The sequence below is a fragment of the Sceloporus occidentalis genome, unplaced genomic scaffold (assembly GCF_023333645.1).
Source record: "Sceloporus occidentalis isolate IW3139 unplaced genomic scaffold, rSceOcc1.0.p SCAF_39, whole genome shotgun sequence".
NCBI classification, from domain to species: domain Eukaryota; kingdom Metazoa; phylum Chordata; class Lepidosauria; order Squamata; family Phrynosomatidae; genus Sceloporus; species Sceloporus occidentalis.
The window spans coordinates 1,882,383-1,903,235 of NW_028317019.1; the positions used below are offsets into that span (position 1 = coordinate 1,882,383).

Sequence of the window (20,853 nt, forward strand, 5' to 3'; positions counted from 1 at the left end):
AAGGTAGAATATAAATAATAATAATAATAATAATAACATCTCTTCAAGGGGGGCAAAAGCCCTTTCAGTATGCTCCCAGAACTGGGGGGGGGGGTGTTTCTGGGGCTGTGGGTCTCTCTGTTGGTCCTCCTCTGCAGGGTTGTTGTGAAGGAAAAGGTAAGTATGTGAGGGGGTGCCCAATCTGGATCCTGTGGGTCTCTAAGCCTAGTTCCCAGGTTGACAGGGGATTGCCAGAGTTTTGAGGTCCCTCCGTCTCCTTCCTCTTGGCTTTGGCCAAGAGGATTTTCACTCCTCTCTCCCCCCCAGAGCCCCCTCCCCCAGGACTCTAAAGAATCCCCCCCCCAAGAAAAATGCTACTGAATCCTATCCTGTGCGATGCTTTCTATTTGGCACAAAACTCTTCCCCAAATGAGGCATCAGAAGAGAGGGTCTCTCCTCAGCCCCACTTTCCATGAGAGAGGGGGCTCCTCAAAGACCTTATTACCTTTGGATCCCCCTCCCCTCCATGGCCATGCCTCTCTCCAAGGGTCCCACCAGCCTTCATGTCTCATAATAACTCCCCAAGTACCCGGGACCCAAGGAATCCCCCAAGGAGGGGGCAGGGAAGGAAAGAGGGATAGGAGGCCTTGCAGGACCCCTGCCTTTCTTTGGGGAGAGAAGAGGGGCTTCTCCCCTCCAGCCATTCTTCTGAATGAACAAGGGCTCTCCCCACTTCCCTCCCTCCCTCAGAACAGACTGTGAGGGCAGCAATGGCTTCTGGGGCTGAGACTGTGCAGGCGCATATAGTCCCAAAGGCCCCTCCTCAGCATGCACAGGGATTGCCAGGGCCTAGATGCTGCTGCTTATTCCGCTGGTGGCCTTTGTGGGAAAGGAAGGTATGTGCCTCCCCTTCCTTCCCTCCTTTCTTCCTTTGAGGAGACTGCAATGGAGCCCAAGGTGCAGAGCTGGACTCAGGAGGGAAAGGCAGGAAAGGAAGGCTCTGCTTTGGAAATATAGCTCTCCCTGTGTATCCTGTATGTTTGTGTGTGTGTCTCTGTGCTGTTCTTATGGCTGGGAATGGAGATGAGAACTGAGGAGAGAAGAAAGGGTCAGTTTGGGCAAATTCAGAAATTCTGTGCATCAAAGTCCAGTGTGTTGAAACAGTAAAGAACTTTATTGAGAACACATAGAAATTCAGTGATTAAGCCAGAACTGACCACTCCAATCCAAACAATACATTAAAACCCCTAAAACCAAAAACATGACCCTCTTCCAAACCTAGCCCCCACCTCCAATTCCCACAGTCTCTGCCCCACAGGTAACAAGGCCCCCTTTTGCCATTCCCAGAAACTAGCCCTTTCTGTTAATACCTGCCTCCAACTTTCTTAAGCCAAAATCCCACACATTGCAAAAGCTATAATTCCCATAACTATTCTAACCAGCTGCAACAAATTCCAACCTCCCATCTACTTAACATATACCACAACCCACAATCCCCAGCCAAATTGACAACCCAAAGCAATTATCTATACTATTGGCAATTAAAACCTAAACGTAACAAAATCCAACTTGAAAACATAGAGACATATTGACAGACAACTTTTACAAATAAGATCACAAAGGCCTTTTCTTTGCACTGCTGGATTGAAAATATATTTGTTGTATTCGTTATTGACAAATATAATGTTAGGATTTGTGTGGCTTCTCTCCTCTGTGGACTCTCTGATGTGCCACTAGGTGTGACTTCTGAGGAAAACATTTCTCACAATGGTGGCATTTGTATGGCTTCTCTCCTGTGTGGACTCTCTGATGTTTCACTAGGTCTGACTTTGAAGAAAAACATTTACCACAATGCTGGCATTTGTATGGCTTCTCTCCTGTGTGGACTCTCTGATGTCTCACTAAGTCTCCCTTCAAAGAAAAACATTTTCCACAATGCTGGCATTTGTATGGCTTCTTTCCTGTGTGGATTCTCTGATGCATTTCTAGGACTGACTTCCGAGAAAAACATTTCCCACAATGCTGGCAGTTGTATGGCTTCTCCCCTGTGTGGACTCTCTGGTGTGTCAGTAGGTTTGAGTGCTGAGAAAAACATTTCCCACAATGCTGGCAGTTGTATGGCTTCTCTCCTGTGTGGATTCTCTGGTGTGTCACTAGGCTTAACTTCCAAGAAAAACATTTCCCACAATGCTGGCAGTTGTATGGCTTCTCTGATGTGTGGACTCTCCCATGACTGACAAGTTCTTCTGTAAAGAAGGATAATGATAGATAATACTGAATATCAGAGTTAAGAGAGGAAAGTGTTAGCTCAAGATTTAGCCCTATGTTTACTCCTCCCTATTTGATATTAAATTAAGTTGGAGTCAGATTCCAATAACTCATTGGCAAAGTCAGAGTAAGGGGGCTGGGACCTGGACTCAAATTTTGGTGAGGGTCAAGTGCCAGGGAGCAGCCTTAAAACAGCCTTAAAACATTATAAGACAAGCATGGACTACTCATGAGGTTTGGAGGAGACCTCAGGGGTATTGTATTGCCTGGGGGGGGAGGGGTGAAATAATATTTTGCCCCCAACATCCCACAGCATCCCTTTGGGGAAGAGGAGGCCATTTTGCCACTGTTGAGTCCTCTCTGAGCGATGGCAGGCCCAAGAGAGGTCTTTCCCCCAAGAAGACTCTCCAGAACCTTAAAAGGATAGAAGAAGGGCCAAAAATGGTAGGAAACTTACTCAGGGATGTGCTGAGTACCATTTGGGTGTGAAAAGCATTAATCTCCATGGCTTCTTTCCACAAAGTGCTAGAATTGGCAGTTTAGGATGGGGTATTTAGAATCCTTAGAAACTTGAGAGCAATAGTGTTTCACTGAAGTACAGATTCAAATATTCTACAGGATGTTGCTATCACAATTAAACTAGGCTTGAAAGGGATCTAGGACTCCTAGTAGACCACAAGTTGAACATGGGCCAACAGTGTGATGAGGCAGCTAAAAAGGACAATGTGATTCTAGGCTGCATCAATACAAGAATAGTTTCTAGATCAAGGGAAGTAATAGTGCCAATCTATTCTGCTTTGGTCAGGCCTCACTTGGAATAATCCTGTGCCCAGTTCTGGGCCCCACAATTCAAAAAGGATGTTGACAAATTGGATCATGTCCAAAGGAGGGCAACCAAAGTGGTGAAGGGTATGGAAACCTTCAAGCTCTATGAGGAGCAGCTTAGAGAGGTGGTTATGTTTAGCCTGGAGAAAAGAAGATAAAGAGTGGATATGATATCCATGTTTAAATATTTGAAAGGGTGTCATGTTGCACAAGGAGCAGGCTTGCTTTTTGCTGATACAGAGAAAAGGAGACACCAGAATGGATGCAAGACACAGGGAAAGAGGTTCCACCTAAACATTAGGAGGAACATTGTGACAGTAAGCGCTCTTTGACAGTGGAATATACTCCCTTAGAGTTTGGTGGAGTTCTCTTCTTTGGAGGTCTTTAAAGAGAGGCTATATGGCCATCTCTTGGGGGTGATTTGAATGTGTATTCCTGCATGACAGAAGGGGGTTGAACTAGATGGCCCTTGTGGTCTATTCCAACTCAATGATTCTACAATCATAATGGAACCATAGCGACATGATAATAGAGTATGAAAGTGCCCTCAGTCTTTATAGAAAGAGCAATGGATTCAGGTTCCTTACCTACAGAAGCCACATTCTCGTAATTGTCCATCATTACATAATTGTACAAAAGTTTCTGTTTCTTCGTCAACAGATTCCATTCATCCTCAGAGAAATATACTGCCACATCTGCAAAGGTCACCTGAAATAGAAAATAGCCCTCATCCAGAGAGTGACTAAGCAAAAGGGGAGGAAATCACATAATGCATCCAAATATTATTTCATCACTTCAGAATTCAGTGCAGGAAATAAACTTTAAATTCTGTTAGCAAGAAAAAAGCTACTGTCTTATCCACCCTTTTTTATTGTGGTAATATATCTTTCTTTTTACAAAGCTTGCATTTTTACAACAAGATAAATAAAAAAATATATCAACAAGCTACAAATCTGTTATATATTAGGCTTATACCTGATGACTCTCCACAAGAAACTGTAAAAAGGTTTTGTTTCTTTTACCTCTTCTTGAGGTATTGAGCAGCCGTTAAATAAAGTCTGACAGCTTCCCAATCCTTTTCCCATTTAACCATATCCTTCTTGTTTATTAATGCTGTTAATCTGTCTAGATCTTTCAATTCCCCGATTTCGTTTTGGCAAGTCTCTATTTGTTGGGTTATAGGTAATTTCCAGTTCTTTGCTATTATCCTTCTGGCAGCCGATATTAAGTATAATAATATTTTCCAATATTTCCTTTCTTCCTCTGGGTCTAGTAATGAGGTCTTGTTTAACAGATATAGTTCTGGTCCAAACTCAAAATCAATTTTTAATATTAACTTTATTTCCAAATGAATCTTCACCCAAAATGACTTTATATATGTGACTTGCCACCACATATGCAAATATGTACCCATTTCTTTTTGACATCTCCAACACCGGTAATCCTTTAATTTATAATTGTGTTTGATACCATCTATTTACAACAAATAATTTTCTTTTATTTTTTGTGCTACTGTAATTATTTTTGTTTTTAATCTAGCTTTCCCCCATTTTTCCAAGTCTAAATTGTATCCCAACTCTTGTGCCCATTTTATCATCGAACCTTTAATTTCCACTTCTTCAAGGGATCTTTTCAGTAAGATGTTATATATTTTACATAATATATCTTTTTCATCTTCTTTCATTAATATTCATTGTATTTTTTCTCAAAACCAAATAAACTCTTATCCTTTGTAAATCTGGCTTGGTAAACCTATTGTGACAAGGTCTATCATGCGCATGATGAATTGGGCACAAGTCCATGAAGGTTCATGTTGCCAATCTCTTCCTTTTAGTTGGTTTCAAGGTGCTACAAGATTGCTTTGCATACTGTTGGGCATGCTTTGATTGTGAATTCCTGCATGGCAGGGGTTGGACTTGATGGCCCTTCTGGTCTCTTCCAACCCTACGATTCTATGATTCCTTCTTTAAGTTGAATATAATTCAACCAATTCATATGGCCTATTTTAATTATGATTTCTTCCTTTAATCTTAATATAACATTTCCTTCAATATCATGAGTTCATATGTCTCTGTACCTTATCCATTTCTGATCTTTTCCTCATTGGCCTAAAAAAGCCTCCTGTGGGGAAACCCAAAGTGAAAGTCCAATGTAAAGCATTTTTTCACAGTTAGCCAGTTATTAATGAAAGGTTTCCTCAATAGATGTTCATTAAAGACTTTGTCTCGTTTGTGTCCATCATATGAGACGTATACAGAAAAGCTACTGCCTTTGAGATCCAGTTTGTCTCGAATCTTTTAAATATAATTTAAAATATAATAAAAAATATAATTTAGGCCATGGCTGAGATACTGAGGATGGATTAGGATACTGACTATCCCAACACATATAGTATATTTAGCCACAAGAAAATTATGGTGCATTTAGCCGTTTCTTGCCAAATTTCAGAGGCAAATGTCGTTTTTAAAAAACAGTTCTGGGGAGCACTCTGGACTTGAGGGCCACTGGGCCCTCCCCCAATTTAGATCCAGAGATGGTCTTCCATATCCCCATCATCTCACAGTTAGGAAAAGCAAGGCACATGTGGACAAGCAGCAGCAGAAGGTGGTGAGGAGGGCCAAAGTTGTTTATGAGGAAGATCACACAAACTAGGAAGGGCACAGCAGTTCGCTTTTGGCTCAGCCTCCCGGCAAGGGAAGACCCTGGCAATCTATCTCCTCTCCTATCCCCTCTTTTGAGTTGAAGGGATCCATACACCTTGGAAGTCATTTTGCAGCAACCCAAGAGAGCTGAGGAAAAGGGGGAAAGTGGGAGGAGGAGAAAGGAACGGGACATTTTTGAAAGCCTCTGAAAAAGTGGGGTGATAGAGGATTAACCAGGACTTTCTCTGCCAAACTGGGACAATATGTTGTCCACTTGCTTTCATGAGCTGGCCTAGCAGTGACACAAATGAAATTAATAGTCAGGATGGCAACTCACCAAAGACTTGTTGTACTTCAACAGCCTCTTTCTCTTGGAGCCCAACTCCCTCCGCTTGGCCTCTGTGTTGGCCATTAGCTGGAAAGGTGTCCTGGTGGCCCTGCACCTGGGTCTCTTCCAGTAAAATATGCCCCAACGCTGTGTACAAAGAGACCGAGATGAAGTTCCTGAGAAAAGAGACTAGGGTTAGTGCTTGGTTTGTCAAGAAACCCTGCATCACTCAAAGACACAGAGAACAACATGCTGCTAGTGACATACACAGGTGACATATGCCTCCTTTGGGCCAATGCAGAGGTGTATATCCCCTTCCTCCCTCTTCACCAAACAAAGACCCCTGGACCTAGCATAGATTCACTGCAGCTCCCCTACACAACAGATACTCCATGTTAAAACGCTTTTGACGTTGCTATGTTGCGCAGCACTTGAGGCAACATGTTAACGTATTGCACCAGATTCTCCACCTTGACTGTAGTCAGTAGCTTGTGAGCTGAAGAAACACCTGTCGCTTTCTCAATGAGCAAAGAGACACTGTAATCTTCTCTCAGATGAGGCTTTTATTCATATAAGAAGTTCCAGTGTGTATAACACTATATACAGACACCCTCCACCATCCACACCAGTAACAACCCACTCTGAGGCACACACTGTCTGACTCTTCCTCAGAGACAGTTGAGAATGACAGTTGACAGTTGCATCAACATTCCAATGATGCACTGTTTAAATGCTGACACATCTAACTGCCACTAGAGCTGTCAATGACTTCTAGTGGCCACATGCCTGTCATTTCCTCAGACCTGTTCACCATGGTCCTGACACTCCATGCCTTGTGAGAGTGGAGGGGGGTCAGGGGATGGGGAATTGGAGAGGACCCTGGCTATGTCCCTGTAGCTAGATGTGAAATGAGTGCATCATCTGCTGAAACCTCCTGACCTCCCCAGTGGCCCTCAGAGGAGAATGCCTTCCTTTGGCTTCTGGCTAGAGGAACACAGCTGGAGGCTTCTCCAATGCCTTGCACCCAACACTCTCATCAGGCATGGAATGAACATGGAGCATGGCTTCCACAATTCCCACTTTTCATTTTGTATTCCTTCTAATTTCACATCTATTTTAAACCTCTCCCTCATTTGATGATAAACATACCAGTGACAATCTAGGCCAGATTCTTTAAGTTCTTCTTGTGTTTTGATCTCTAGTTTTCCTTGTGATTCTTTCATTACATCCTTGTATCTTAACCAGTTAGTTTTCTGGATACTTTTCCTCCCGAAAAGAGCCTCATGCGGCAAACACCATAAAGGTATTTTTGGACATATTCTACACTTGTTTTTCCCCCAGATCTTCAATAGAGCTTTTCGTACTAAATGATTTGAGCTTTCTTTATGAACTTTCTCTTTACCGTAAATCAGGTATCCATTCCACCCAAATCTTAAATGTTCACCCTCCAGACATAACAATTGTTCATTCTCTAACAGAACCCATTCTCTAATCCAAACTAAACAACAAGCAGCATAATAAAGTCCTCTTCTACTTTTGTCATCACAAAGTATTTTCATTTTTATCCTGACTCTTTTTTTATTCCAAATATATTTTGAGATTTCCTTTTGCCATAGATTCAATGGTTTTTCATTCTGGATGATGGGTATCGCTTGGAACAGAAACAGTATTTTAGGAAGGAAACTCATTTGGATCAGTGATATTTTCCTAATAGCAATAAGTGTAATTTCCCCCATTTTTCTAGGTCTTTCTGACTTCCTTCCATGTGTCTCATAGTTATTGTGAAATAGATCTGAGTTTTTATTTGTTAAATTTATTCCTAGATATTTAACTTTCTTTCCCACTTTAAATCCACTAATTTCTTCCAGGATTTCTTCTTCCTTTCCCCCATATTTTTTGTTATTAATGTTGTTTTGTCTCTGTTTACTTTTAGTCCTGAATCATATTCCAATTCCACTATTCCATCCATCAATTGTCTTGTGCTCTTTTCTGGGTTCTCCAGGGAATACAAATGTCGTCTGAGAAGACTCTCATTTTAAACTCAATGTATTTTAATTTTTATTCCATTGATCTTGTTTTCTAATCTTATCCTATTATTCAGTGCTTCAAGGATCAGAATGAACAAAAGGGATGAAAGTGGGAAACCTTGCCATTTGCCTTTAGAAATCTTAAATTCTTCTTTTTTTATAGATAACAATTAGTTTGGCTCTTTGATCTTTATACATTGCCTTTATGCATCTTAAATAAGAAGCTGCTATTTCCATTTTTCAAGTGTCGCAAATAACATATCCCATCTTATGTTATCGAAGGCCTTTTTCTAAATCAATAAAGATAAGTGCAAGTTTTTTTTTCCGTTGTGCCTTTCAAAATATTCAATTATAATTAAGATGTTTCGGATGTTATCACAGAGTTATCTGTGAGGGAGAAATCCCGATTGGTCCTTTTGAATCCAGTCTTCAAGAGTTTTTTTGAATCTATCGGCCAAAATCATAGAAAATAATTTATAATCCATATTTAATAAGGAAATTATAGCTCTTTACCTCAGTTGCATCTCTATCTTCTTTTAACAGCAAAGTTGTATTAGCTTGTTTCTATGTTTCAGGATAATGGTTTTCTTTGATGGCATTTATTGTTAATTTGAGTGGTGTTAAGAACTGATCCTCAAATACTTTATAATAACTTTCCCTTTTTGTTATTACTTCGATGATTTCTGCTGTTATGATCGGTCCATTCAATATATTTCTTTGTTTATCTGAAAGTGGCTTTAAGTTAGCTTTTCCCAAAAACTCCTCTATTTATGCCCTAAAAGTTTGACATCCTTTATACAATTTAGCATAGAATACTTGGAAGGTCTTCTTAATTTTATTTTGGCCAGATGTTAATGTCTAATCTTTTTATATTTACGTAAAGATGTTTCATTCTTTTAACTTCGTTATTTTATTTGTAAGCCATCTTCCTGGCTTGTTTGAATGTTGAAAATACCTTTGTTTTAAATATCTAAGTTTATTCCATATTTTCATTGCCTCTTCTGTATAGGATTATGAGGGAAGATTGAATCCTGGATTATTCTCATTTTGGGGATGTGAAGACCTATGTAAATTCATTTTATAAACCCATTGAAACGAATAGCTCACTAAGCTCTAGTAAACACCACATACACACACATTCCCCACACAAAGGACTCACTGGCGCACTGTGTGTCTGGGGTCTGGAAATCTCACTTCCACATTCTGGGAAGACAATGCTGCCAGAGAGTAAATTTGGGACTCAATGCCTGCAAAGCATGGGCTCAGTCTGTCAGCTGCAACCCTTCCACACAATCCTGGACTGAAACATTTAAACAAAGGTCCTCTTCCAGCTCCAGGAATAAAGGCCTACCTTCAGTACAAAGACCCCGATTCCTGCAGCCCTAGAAAGGCCTCTTCTGCAGTCCTTTATGGCCGTAGCTTCCCCAGGTCAGAGGCCGTCTCCTCAGCCGTAGAGAAGGGTTGCTCTGAGTGCGAAGGAGAAGGAGGTCCACAAGGCTGAGGGAGGGAAGGCAATGGGGAAAGGTCAGTGCCAATGGCCATGGAGGGCAGAAGGTGACCATGCCTAGGAAACTCCTCTGAGTCCCAGCCATTCTAGGAATGAGTGTCAGGAGTGAGTCCAGGGGGCTGAGGGGGTCTCCTTTCCCAAAGGGGGAGGCAAGAACTGGTGGGACCCTCCCCAGCTAGGACTCAAAGGGAGGGTCTCTTTCCCCACCTCCCTCTCCCAGCCCCCAAAGCCCAGCCTCCCCACTGGCCCTGGGTCCCCTGCCTCCCCTTCCTCAAACACCCACAGGCCCCTTCCTTCCTCCTTTCCTTCCTCCCTTCCTCCCTCCCTTCCCTCCTTCCTTCCTTCGCCCCAAAATGGAAGGCCAGAGGCACAAAGGGACATATTGCCTTCCTCTTGGCCCAAGGAGGCTGGCCTTCTTCTGACTCTGGAGGCTCAGGAGAGAAAGAGAAGCCTCTGTTCAACTGAGGCCTCAGAGAAGGTTCTGGAACTTTATTCCCCACAGTTACAAGAAGCACAAAATGGCTGCCAGAACACGAAAGGGCTGCCTCTGCGTCAGAGCTTGGCAGTTGTCAGTTTGAGTCCTTCATGGGAGGGAGAGAGACTGAGGGAAGGAGGTCCTGGAGGGAGGGGGCCTTGGGAGATAGCTTTTCTGTTTCTGCTGTTGAGAGCAGAGGCAGAAATGCAATGAAAAAGGTAGGGATAGGCTGCTTATAATAATATGAGCGGGTCCAACATGTTTCAGGAAACTTTATTTAAAACTAACAAAATATACACTTGTAAAAGGAAACAACCAGGTCAGGTGAGCCTTGCATAGCTAAATAAAAACATGTTTAACCTAAAAATCACCTGAAAGCTCCTTCCAGAATTAATCTAGGGAAAACTTTTTACTTTCTTCAGCTTCCACCTAGGATTCTAGAGGCTGGTGTTGTCCATCCTCCTTTCCTTCTGCATTTCTCCTCTTTTCCCCAGCATCTGCCCCTTTTCCAAGAAGGCTGCATCCGCACTATAGAAATAAGGATCTTTGACACCGCTTTAACCCTCAGTGCTATGGAATCCTGGGATATTATCTTTGGGACACTTAGCCTTCTCTGCCAGAGAGCTCTCATGCCACAACAAACTACAAATCCCAGGATTCCATAGGAACGAACCAGGAGAGTTAACACACTTTAGAACTGGATTATTTCTGCAGTGCAGATACAGCCTGAGTTGGTTGTAAAAGGGCAGAAACACCCATGTCTAGTTTTTACCTTCCTAATAATGGATTTCCTTTAAAAGAAATAAGCAGTCTGCTTATCTGTCTAATCCTTATTTTTGTTGTTCTTGTTTGTTTCTATGTTTATTTGGGAATAATATGAGATGGTCTGGTCTGCTTCCTTCCTTCTTCCCTGAAAATCTCTTAATAAGGAAACTGGGGAGACTTTTAAAACCTCCCAAAGGAGCCACTTTTGGCCTTGTTTGGGGGGCAGTCCTCCTCTTAGAAGCCAAAGCCCAAGGTTTGTAAAGAAGAAGAAGAATAAGGATTGTATTAAAACTATCCTCCCCATTTCTGATCCCTTTTAAAACCCATGTTCCCCACAAGGAGCAGAGCTGTGTAATAAGAAAACCCTCTCAGAAAAGAGACACACTTTCTTCCTTTTGGCCCAAGGAGCCTGGCCTCCTTCTGACTCTGGAGCCTCAGGAGAGAAAGAGAGGCCTCTGTTCAACTGAGGCTTCAGAGAAGATTCCAGAACATTATTCCCCACAGTCACAAGAAGCACAAAATGGCCTCCAGAACACAAAATGGCTGCCTCTGCCTCAGCACTTGGCAGTTGTCAGTTTTAGGCCTTCAGGGAACCCAAAATGGGGGATGAAAGGGCCCCAAAGTCAGAAAGGACCTCAAACAGCATTTCCAAACCTTAACAATACCTAAAAGTTTTCCTGATGTGATGATATAGAGACTCCCTGAGATTATCTTTATAAATAAATCTTTATAAGCCTTTATAAATAAATAAATACAATTTAATAATAATAATAAGCAACAACCAAAAAGTATTCTGCTCAGGAATTGCTGCTGCTGCTGCTTCCTTTTTCTTTTTCTTCTTCTTCTCCTCCTCTTCCTCAGGCCTAAGCCTTCCTCCTCAGATCCTTCCTCTATGTCTTCCTCCTCTTCCTCTTCCTCCTCAGGCCCTTCCCCTAAGCCTTCCTCCTCTTCCTCCTCCTCAAACCCTTCTTCTAAGCCTTCCTCCTCAGATCCTTCCTCTATGTCTTCCTCCTCTTCCTCTTCCTCCTCAGGTCCTTCCTCTAAGCCTTCCTCCTCTTCCTCCTCCTCAGGCCCTTCCTCTAAGCCTTCCTCCTCAGATCCTTCCTCTATGTCTTCCTCCTCTTCCTCCTCCTCCTCAGGCCCTTCCCCTAAGCCTTCCTCCTCCTCAGGCCCTTCCTCTAAGCCTTCCTCCTCAGATCCTTCCTCTATGTCTTCCTCCTCTTACTCCTCCTCCTCAGGCCCTTCCCCTAAGCCTTCCTCCTCTTCCTCCTCCTCAGGCCCTTCCTCTAAGCCTTCCTCCTCAGATCCTTCCTCTATGTCTTCCTCCTCTTCCTCCTCCTCCTCAGGCCCTTCCCCTAAGCCTTCCTCCTCTTCCTCCTCCTCAGACCCTTCCTCTAAGCCAGAGGTTCCCAAACTTTTTTTTCTCATAGACCACTTTCAAAATTTTGCTGGCTTCGGTGGACCCCCTGCTGCTACATTTCTACCATATTTATTATTATTATTATTATTATTATTATTATTATTATTAACCTTTATTTATAAAGCGATCAAAAATGTGAAGATTAGATCTAACGATGGAAATTTGTGTCGCGGCTGAGTTCCAACCCTAATTTCGGAGTGGTAAAAATAAAAATAAAAATAGTATATTTTCTTGTGTTCTGTTTATTAAAATAATATGATTACAGACTTAATAGAATTAAAATTAAACATTAATAATGTAACATAACTTCAACAATGCAAATCAACAAAAAAATAATCATAATTTTAATGGGAGGAATGTACTTGATGGATTGACAGCAAATTATCAATATTTGGCTTCAGTTTTGTAAGGAATAACCACAAATCTCCCCGTTCTGTGATGTTCAATCTGCTCCTTTTTTTTGTTAATAGGTTTGTAACGACACTAAAACCTTTTCCGACAAGGTATGACGAGGGAAACACTATTCAAAAGTTTTCTCGCAATTTCCCACAGCCCAGGATATTTTTCGGGTATTTCTACCTGCAGCCAAAATGTTTGATAGCCTTTTTTAAATTTCACCTTCAGCTCCTCATTGGTGCTAAGCTTGAGTAGCTCCTCTTGTAATACCACATTCACCACTTCCGTTTCATCAAATGGATTTATGATCCATGGTGGTAGTTCCATCGTCAGAATATCTTCAAATCTGTTTTTGAAGTCATTATGCAGGGCATTTAAATGTTGAACATATGCCTGAATATCCTCATCAAGTCATTCTGCCTATGACAAGTTTGGAAACTGAGAGAATTCGTGCTGACTAATATTTTGCTTCATAAATTTCAATTTTCAAGAAAAGCCGAAATTACACCCTTTGTTTTTATTAAATTTAGGCTGTCCCCTTGTAACTGCAAGTTAATGTCATCACATTTTTTTAACAAATCTGTCAAATACGCGATGTCTGCTTTCAATTTGATCAGGTTTTCTTTTAAATCTGGATCTTTACTTTCCAGAAATGCTAAAACTGATTCAAAAAGTGAGTAAAATCTTGTTAAACATGCACCTTTCGACAACCAGCGTGTTTCAGTATGTAAGAGCAATCGTTTGAAGTCTTCATCATTTTCGTCGCACAATTGTGCAAATAAATGGTTATTCAACGCATTACTTCTTATTTTGTTAACTGCTTTAATCACAAATTGAAGCGATTGGTGCAATCTATCACTCAATTTTTTCACTACCAGGTGGATGACACAGTAAATTGCAGTTACTCCTGGTATAATTCTTTTAAGATGGCTTATAAACCCACGATATCGCCCGAACATGGCAGGAGCTCCATCTGTTGCTACCAAAATAATGTTTGTAAATGGAATCGATTTTTCCTTTAAAAAATCACTCAGGACATTAAATATTGATTCGCCTTTAGTGTCCGTCTCCAAAGTTTTCACAAATAGCAGCTCTTCATGGATTTCTTCATCCATAACAAATCGAATGTATGCCAGTAATAATGCTTCATTATCAGGTAAAGTTGACTCGTCCAGTTGAATAGAAAAATGAGTTGTTAGCAGATATTTACACAAGAAGCTTTCAATATCAGGGCATTTCATCAATACATCTTGGTACAGTGTTGTTACTCAAAGGAATTATTTTGAGTACGTCAAATGGAGGTTTGTGCAGAACAGTTTTTTAAAACCTCTTCAACAGTGTGTAAAATTAACTGTTCTCCTATGGTGTGTGGTTTTCCAGATTTCGCTATAAGCAATGAGATATTGTAAGATGCCCGCAAGCCATCATTGTTACTTTGAGAGGTTGAAGTGAACATACGGTGCACGGTGGGTCTCTTTTCATATTTTTCCTTCAGTGTTTGAAAATATTTTTAATCTTTACCTATTTTATCAGAATGACACCTTCTTAGATGATCTTCGAGCTTCGATGGTTTCATAGAGTCATTGCTCAAAACTCCGTTGCATAAAAGGCATATGGGCAATCGTTTGTCTGCCTTTGATGGAAGAAAACCAAATTTCAAATAATCAATACTGTACTGTCGACATTTCTTCTTGTATTCAGTCATGTTTCATTTCAGTTACCTACATGTAAAGAAAAAAATCTTTGTTTTAGTAATCATAAGGCGATTTTAACATTGATAGGTAAAACCAAGCCAACATTTTTGTTCTTCATTATCGAAACCAAATAAATTTTCGTGGACCCCCCACTTTCAACTTGTGAATCCCCCATTTTGTTTCACGCCAACGTAGACCCCCGTCGAGTCTCCCGTGGACCTCTGGGGGTCCACCTGGACCACTTTGGGAATCACTGGTATATAACATTCAATTTATACAAGCTATTAAAAAACAAATAAACCCAAGCGTCCAATTCTGAGACAAACTTCCAAGATCCGCTCTTTAACTCTCTCTCTGGATCTCCAACTGACACAATTCCCCCAACTGTCTCTTGGTCTCTCAGGCCTTATATCTCCTTCTCACGGAAGCTTCCAGAAGAACCTTCATCTTGCTCTCTGATTGGTCAAGAGAGCCTTCCGTAGCAGTGATGTCATTCTGCATTTGCATAAACCTCCCTTTTCTGCCTGAAGAAGACCTCCATTGACTGGAGCCCAGTCATTACACAAACTCTTCAAAGGTTTCTGCCTAATGACGACTAAACCGCTTCCAAACTGCGTCCAAACCACTCTTAGTCTCCTGGATGCTCAGAAACGCCTCACAAACGAAGCTGGAAGCGGCGTACCGTAAGTGGAGAGACAAGACGCGCGGCTTAAGGAAAGCTAGAGCGTCCGGCAACAGCGTCGTCTCTTTGCCTGGAGCCATTGCAGGGGAATTTCCATCCTTGGAGCCAAATGGGGCAGAGGAGCCTCTCCTTGAGGATTTACTCATTGCTGAGAAGAAACAACATGTTGAACAGCAACCAAGCGACAGCGTCCGGCAACAGCACCATAATGGAGTCAATTAGCGCTAGCTGTGAAGATAAAGAAGGAGAAGCAATTTTGGGGTGATCTATTCTGCCTCCTTTGGATCTACTATTCTTTCAGAAAGGGTTTTTCTTTTTTAATTTCCTCTCTGATTTTAACTCGTAAGGTTTCTCCTTTTCCCCTGGCAGCAATGAAGATTGGGGCTAGATATATTGCCGATATTGCTGTTGATTGTTTTGAGGACGCCCTCATTTAGTTATAGTTTTGTTGTCTGTATTTTAACCGATTTTAATGTTAAACCTTTTACATGCAAGATTATTATGTAATTTACTTGTGTTGTACTTTTATTATGCAGTTCCTACAGCTGTTTTGTATTCTAACATTTTGTATGCAAATGGTCTTTGGTCTAAGTCTTAATAACTGATTGATTGCTAATCTTATAACTGCAAGGCTTAAGTGATTTGTTGCTTCAACTGGCAAAGATTGCAGGCAAATCACTCTCTACTCTGCATCCAACATCTGGCTAGAAACAAGGAGGCTAAATTACATCTTCTTCATCCTGTCTCTCCAAGGAAGTGGAAAAGAATATTTCTCTCAGTTCCCAATGATCTGGGAATAGCCTGTTAAAAATGTCACTCTTCATTTCCACACAGGAATATATATATATATATATATATATATATATATATATACATATAATGTTTATTAAATTTTAAAAACATATAAAAACAAAAAACAACATTTGACGATCATCCATAATATATCATAACACAAAACTACTATCTGTCGTGTTTATGTTCTCAAACATTACTTCCTTACTGTCAGACTATCTCTTTATCCCGTTGTTTTCTAGTTTAAATTATATATTTAACAATTATAATAGATGTTCTAATTATGCTTGTTCCTACAATTACATTTCCCCCATCATCTTCATTTCATATGTATAATTATCATAACGAGTCCTCTCTAAATTACATATCATTAGAGTTAACCAATATACACATATACCTTCTGTCAGCTGTTATCACCCTGAGAAACAAAACCTTTACTTCCACTTCAACTTAATCTATACCCAGAACAGCATTTTACCCCATTCTTTTTGGAGAAAGAGCATAATGTCATTCCAATCTTCTTTATATACATTCTTGGACCCATTCCTGATTTCTCTTGAGAGCTTGTCCATCTCCATCGTGTCTAATCCAGTCCTCTTTAGTAGGGATTTCTTTCAGCTTCCATTTCTGGGCGCAGACTATTCTTGCTGCTGATAACATATAAAATAATATTTTACCATATTTACTCTCTAAATCAAGATCAATTATATTTAACAAAAAGACTTCAGAGTTATGGCAGTTATTTTCTTGACTTCAAAGAAGATTGATTTCCAAGGTTTACATGCTTCCCGACAAGTCCACCGCATGTGAGAGATTGAGCCTTGCTCTTTCCCACATTTCCAACACAGGTTGGTACAATCATTATACATTTTGCTGATCTTAAGGGGAGTTAGGTACCATCGGAAGTAGACTTTGCAATAGTTTTCTCTAAGATTCTGGCTACAGGTATACTTCAATCGCTTGATCCACCTATATTCCCATTGGTCCAATAGAAAAACCAAAGTTTGGGGACCACTTAATCATATTGTCTTTGACAACTTCTTCTTCCATATACATTTTAAGAATACATTTATACAGTCTTGACAGTAAGGCATCTTTATTTAGCATTAACTCCCGCTCTATCTCACAATCTCTACTTTACCAATCTCATACTGCTTTTGTCCATAAGAAATCGTTCCCTTAGCTGTCTGCAAAAGAACCACGATATTTGAAACCCTTCTTCAGTAGGTTTTCCCATGTCTTTATCTCATATCCATTATTATTTATCACCATCAAATCTTGATAGATAACCCAACTCTCTTTCTTAGGGTTATATTTAAAAAGGGCTTCATGGGCAGATGCCCAAACAGGGATTTTAGGACATATTAGTTTTTGGTATTTTTTCCAAGTTCTGAGTAGAGCGTGTATCACAATGTGATTATTAAAGTCCTGGTTTACTTTATCCTTGTCATAAAGTAGGTAGGAGTGCCAGACAAATCTCAAATTCACGCTTTCCAGATTTAATAAATCCTCCTCTTTTAGAATGATCCAATCTTTTAACCACGAAAGACAGGCTGCATAGTAATATACTTTGAGATTTGGCATGGCAAGTCTCTCTCTTGAACCCTGAAGGTATTTCATTTTCACTCTTGCTTTCTTACCCTTCCAGATAAACTTAGACAAGCCCTTTTGCCATTCTACAAATGGCTTTTCATTTACAGTAATTGGGATAGATTGAAATAAAGAAAGAAATCTTGGCAATGTATTCATTTTGACCACAGCAATTCTTCCCAACAGTGATAGATTCAAGGTTTTCCAATTTCCTAAATCCTTTTTAACACTGGACCACAATCTTTCATATTTATTCAGGAATAAATCAGAGTTCTTACTTGAGACCCAAATTCCTAGATATTTAGTTCTTTTACTTGAGTTAAAACCTGTAATTGATTCTAACTCTTTTACTTCCGATATCGTCATATTTTTAGTTAGTATTGTTGTTTTATCTTTATTTAATTTCAGTCCTGAAATTAATTCAAAATCCTTGAATACCTTTATTAGTGCTTTAGAGTCATTAATGGCATTACTAATAGTTACCATAAGGTCATCCACAAATTCCCGGGTTTTGTGTTCAGTTCCTTTAATCTTTATTCCCTTAATCTTCAAGTTATTGTTACATTTTGTCACAGCACTTCTATAATCAGCACAAAAAGCAAAGGGACAAAGGGCATCCCTGCCTGGTTCCTTTGTAGATGTTTATCATTTCAGATCTCTCTCCGTTCACATTAAGTCTTGCATGTTGTTTTTGATATATGGCTTGTACCCAACTTAAAATCCTATTCCCCAGTTCCAACTTTTGCATAAGACTAAATAACAAATTCCATGAAACGTTATCAAAAGCCTTTTCAATATCAAAAAAGGGCAGCCAATTTCTTATCAATATTAATCTCGTGATACTCAATCAAATCTCTAAAATGCCTAATGTTATCTTTAATATATCTTTTGAGGATGAACCCTCTTTGATCTCTATGTATCACTAATGGTACTATTGTTTTAATTCTCTCTGCCAAGATACTTGCATACAGCTTATAGTCATTATTGAGTAGAGAAATCGGCCTATAGTTCTTTAGTTGTGTTGGGTCTCTTTCGTCTTTGGATATCAAGGAAATTACCGCTTCTTTCCAGGTTGGTGGGAAAGTGTCTTCTCTTATACTGTTCATCATGTTTCTTAGTGGATCTATTAGTTCTAACTGAAATGTCTTATAGTACAATGCAGGGAAACCCTCCGAACCAGGAGCACTGCCTGGTTTACTGCATTTAATAGCGTTTAGGACTTCGCTCGCGGTTATTGGTTGGTTCAAAAGGTTTCTTTTTTCTGTAGTTATTTTAGGTAACTCAGTGTTTTGTAAATAGGAATTCATCTTGTCCAAATCTTCTTCCTCTTGGTTATACAATTTCCCATAAAACTTATGAAAGGCCTTTTTTATTTTGCTTTGTTCTGTGACCATCCTCTTTCCAACTTGAATCTTCGTTATCATCTTCCTTTCTTTCTTTTCCCTAAGTTTATAAGATAACCGCTTCCCCGGTTTATTAGACTGTTGGAAATTATTTAATTTGAGATGTTTAAGCTTGTTCTCCATCTCTTCAATTAGCATAATAGAGAGTTGTTTTTGTAGGAGTTTAATCTCTTTATTTGTCTTTACATCACTTGGGTTTTTTTGGAGAGCCTCTTCCTTCTTCTTCAGCTCTTCATGAATTTTCTGAGTCTTTTCTTGGCTTTTTCTCTTGTATTCCACATTAAGTTTTATTAAAAACCTCTTAACACGGCTTTCGATGCAATTTATTATATGATCAGTATCTTTCCCCATGTTTTCTTCAAAATACCATTTAAGAGTCTGTTTTGCTTTTGCTACATTTTTAGGAAACTGTAATAGTTTTTCATTCAGTGACCAATTAAATGACGTTTTAGCTTTCTTAACATTCATGGTTATAGGATTTTGGTAAAATTTCCATTTCCAAAATTTGCACAGCTAATGTTTTAGTAGCTAAAAGAAAGTCAATCCTAGAAAAAGTCTTATGTCTGTCAGAAAAAGGTGTAATCTTTGCCCCAAATAGAGATGTCCCCAAACATCTACTAGTTTTGGGTTGTCCATCAGTTTAAAAAAGGACATGGGGAGTTTTCCTTGGTTCTTTTTCCTGGCTTTACTACAAGATCTGTCCAGTAAAGGGTTAATTACAGCGTTCCAGTCCCCCATCATTATTATTTCTCTATAATCTAAGTCTGACATCAAATTATATATTGATTGAAAAGAATTATCTTTTTTCCCTGGGGGCCATATATTCCAACCAATAATACTTTTTTGCCCTGAAGGTTCACTTCAACCCCAAGATAACGGCCATTTACATCATTGAACACTTCCTTTGCTGTAATAGTCCCTTTTTTACATACATCACAATCCCCTTTTTCTTTTTTGTTGATTCCCTAATTTCTTGTTCTTTAATAATCTAATATCCTTTTGCCTTTTGTGGGTTTCTTGTAAAAAGACAACATCTTTCTTAAGTTTCCCTAAACAGTGATATATTTTCTTTCTCTTTATAGGTGAGTTTACTCCTTTTATATTCCATGATAAAATGTCCATATTCAAATCTGTTGGGGTTTCTAGTTTCCCTTCTTTTTCCCTTTATTAGGTCTAATATTATCATATTTACCTTTAACTCCTCTTCTATTCGTTCTCCCTCCTCTGTCGCATTCCTCCTATCATAATCTTTTATTTCTTCCTCTAGATTTGGACTAATGTCCTGTTCATCTTCTTCACTGTCAATCTGTCCTGGTTCCATGTAATCGTTTAGATTCCCATTTTGTCCATTGTTTTGGTCTATATCATCACTTCTTTTGTCATTTCTTCTTCCAGGTCCATTTTCAATCCTCTTGCCATATTTAATCCAGAAATCTTTCGCTTTTTGAACCATGTTCAGTTTGAACCATTTTCGGTTCCACTTTACTGAGATTTCCTCCAGCTTTTCCCATTTATAAAGGATTTTATATTTATTCAGGTTCATTGTTATGAATTTGTAATTCCTCCTTTTCTGAACAATTCTTTTCCAGATATCTTTAAAGATTTTTATTGCACAACCTTCTATTTCCAAAGGGCTTTCGTAGCTCAAAAATAAAAGTTCATGCTGTATTTTTTTCCTCACAAAAGAAATAATAATGTCCCTGGAGAGGCTTTTGCCTTTTGCAATCTGAGAGTTAATCCTGAAGTTTTGTTGACATCGTTAATGAAATCCTGATAGGGGATCTCCATATAATCAGCTAACGCTGGAACAAAATATTCATAGAGGTTTTCATGTTGGATTTCCTTTAGTCCTCTTATTTTCAATAAGTTTTCTCTTTGCTTTAAATCATCCAATGCTTTAGCATCCAGTTGCATTTCCTGTTCTTGAATTAAAAAAAGCAGATTTTTCTTCTAATATTTGAGACTTTTCTTCCAATTTGTCAATTCTTGTGGTAACTTGACTTATTTCTTTAGCGACTTCCTCCAGAGATAGTTTGATTTCTCTCAATTCTGTCTTCAAT

General features: G+C 39.5%; 2 protein-coding genes across 2 annotated transcripts in view; one reads left to right on the plus strand and one right to left on the minus strand.

Annotated features, from left to right (window-relative positions):
- LOC149290393 (uncharacterized) overlaps positions 1–20,853 on the plus strand; it is a 155,544-nt gene that overhangs the window by 36,194 nt on the left and 98,497 nt on the right. The window lies entirely within an intron of this gene.
- On the minus strand, positions 1,534–11,963 carry LOC149290394 (uncharacterized). The gene is made up of 5 exons (XM_089489273.1): positions 11,599–11,963; positions 9,421–9,566; positions 6,052–6,218; positions 3,660–3,780; positions 1,534–2,225 (listed from the first exon to the last, which is right to left on the minus strand). Exons 3-5 carry the CDS (start codon positions 6,124–6,126, stop codon positions 1,666–1,668), a joined length of 756 nt encoding a protein of 251 aa, XP_089345399.1. The 5' UTR covers positions 6,127–6,218; positions 9,421–9,566; positions 11,599–11,963; the 3' UTR covers positions 1,534–1,665.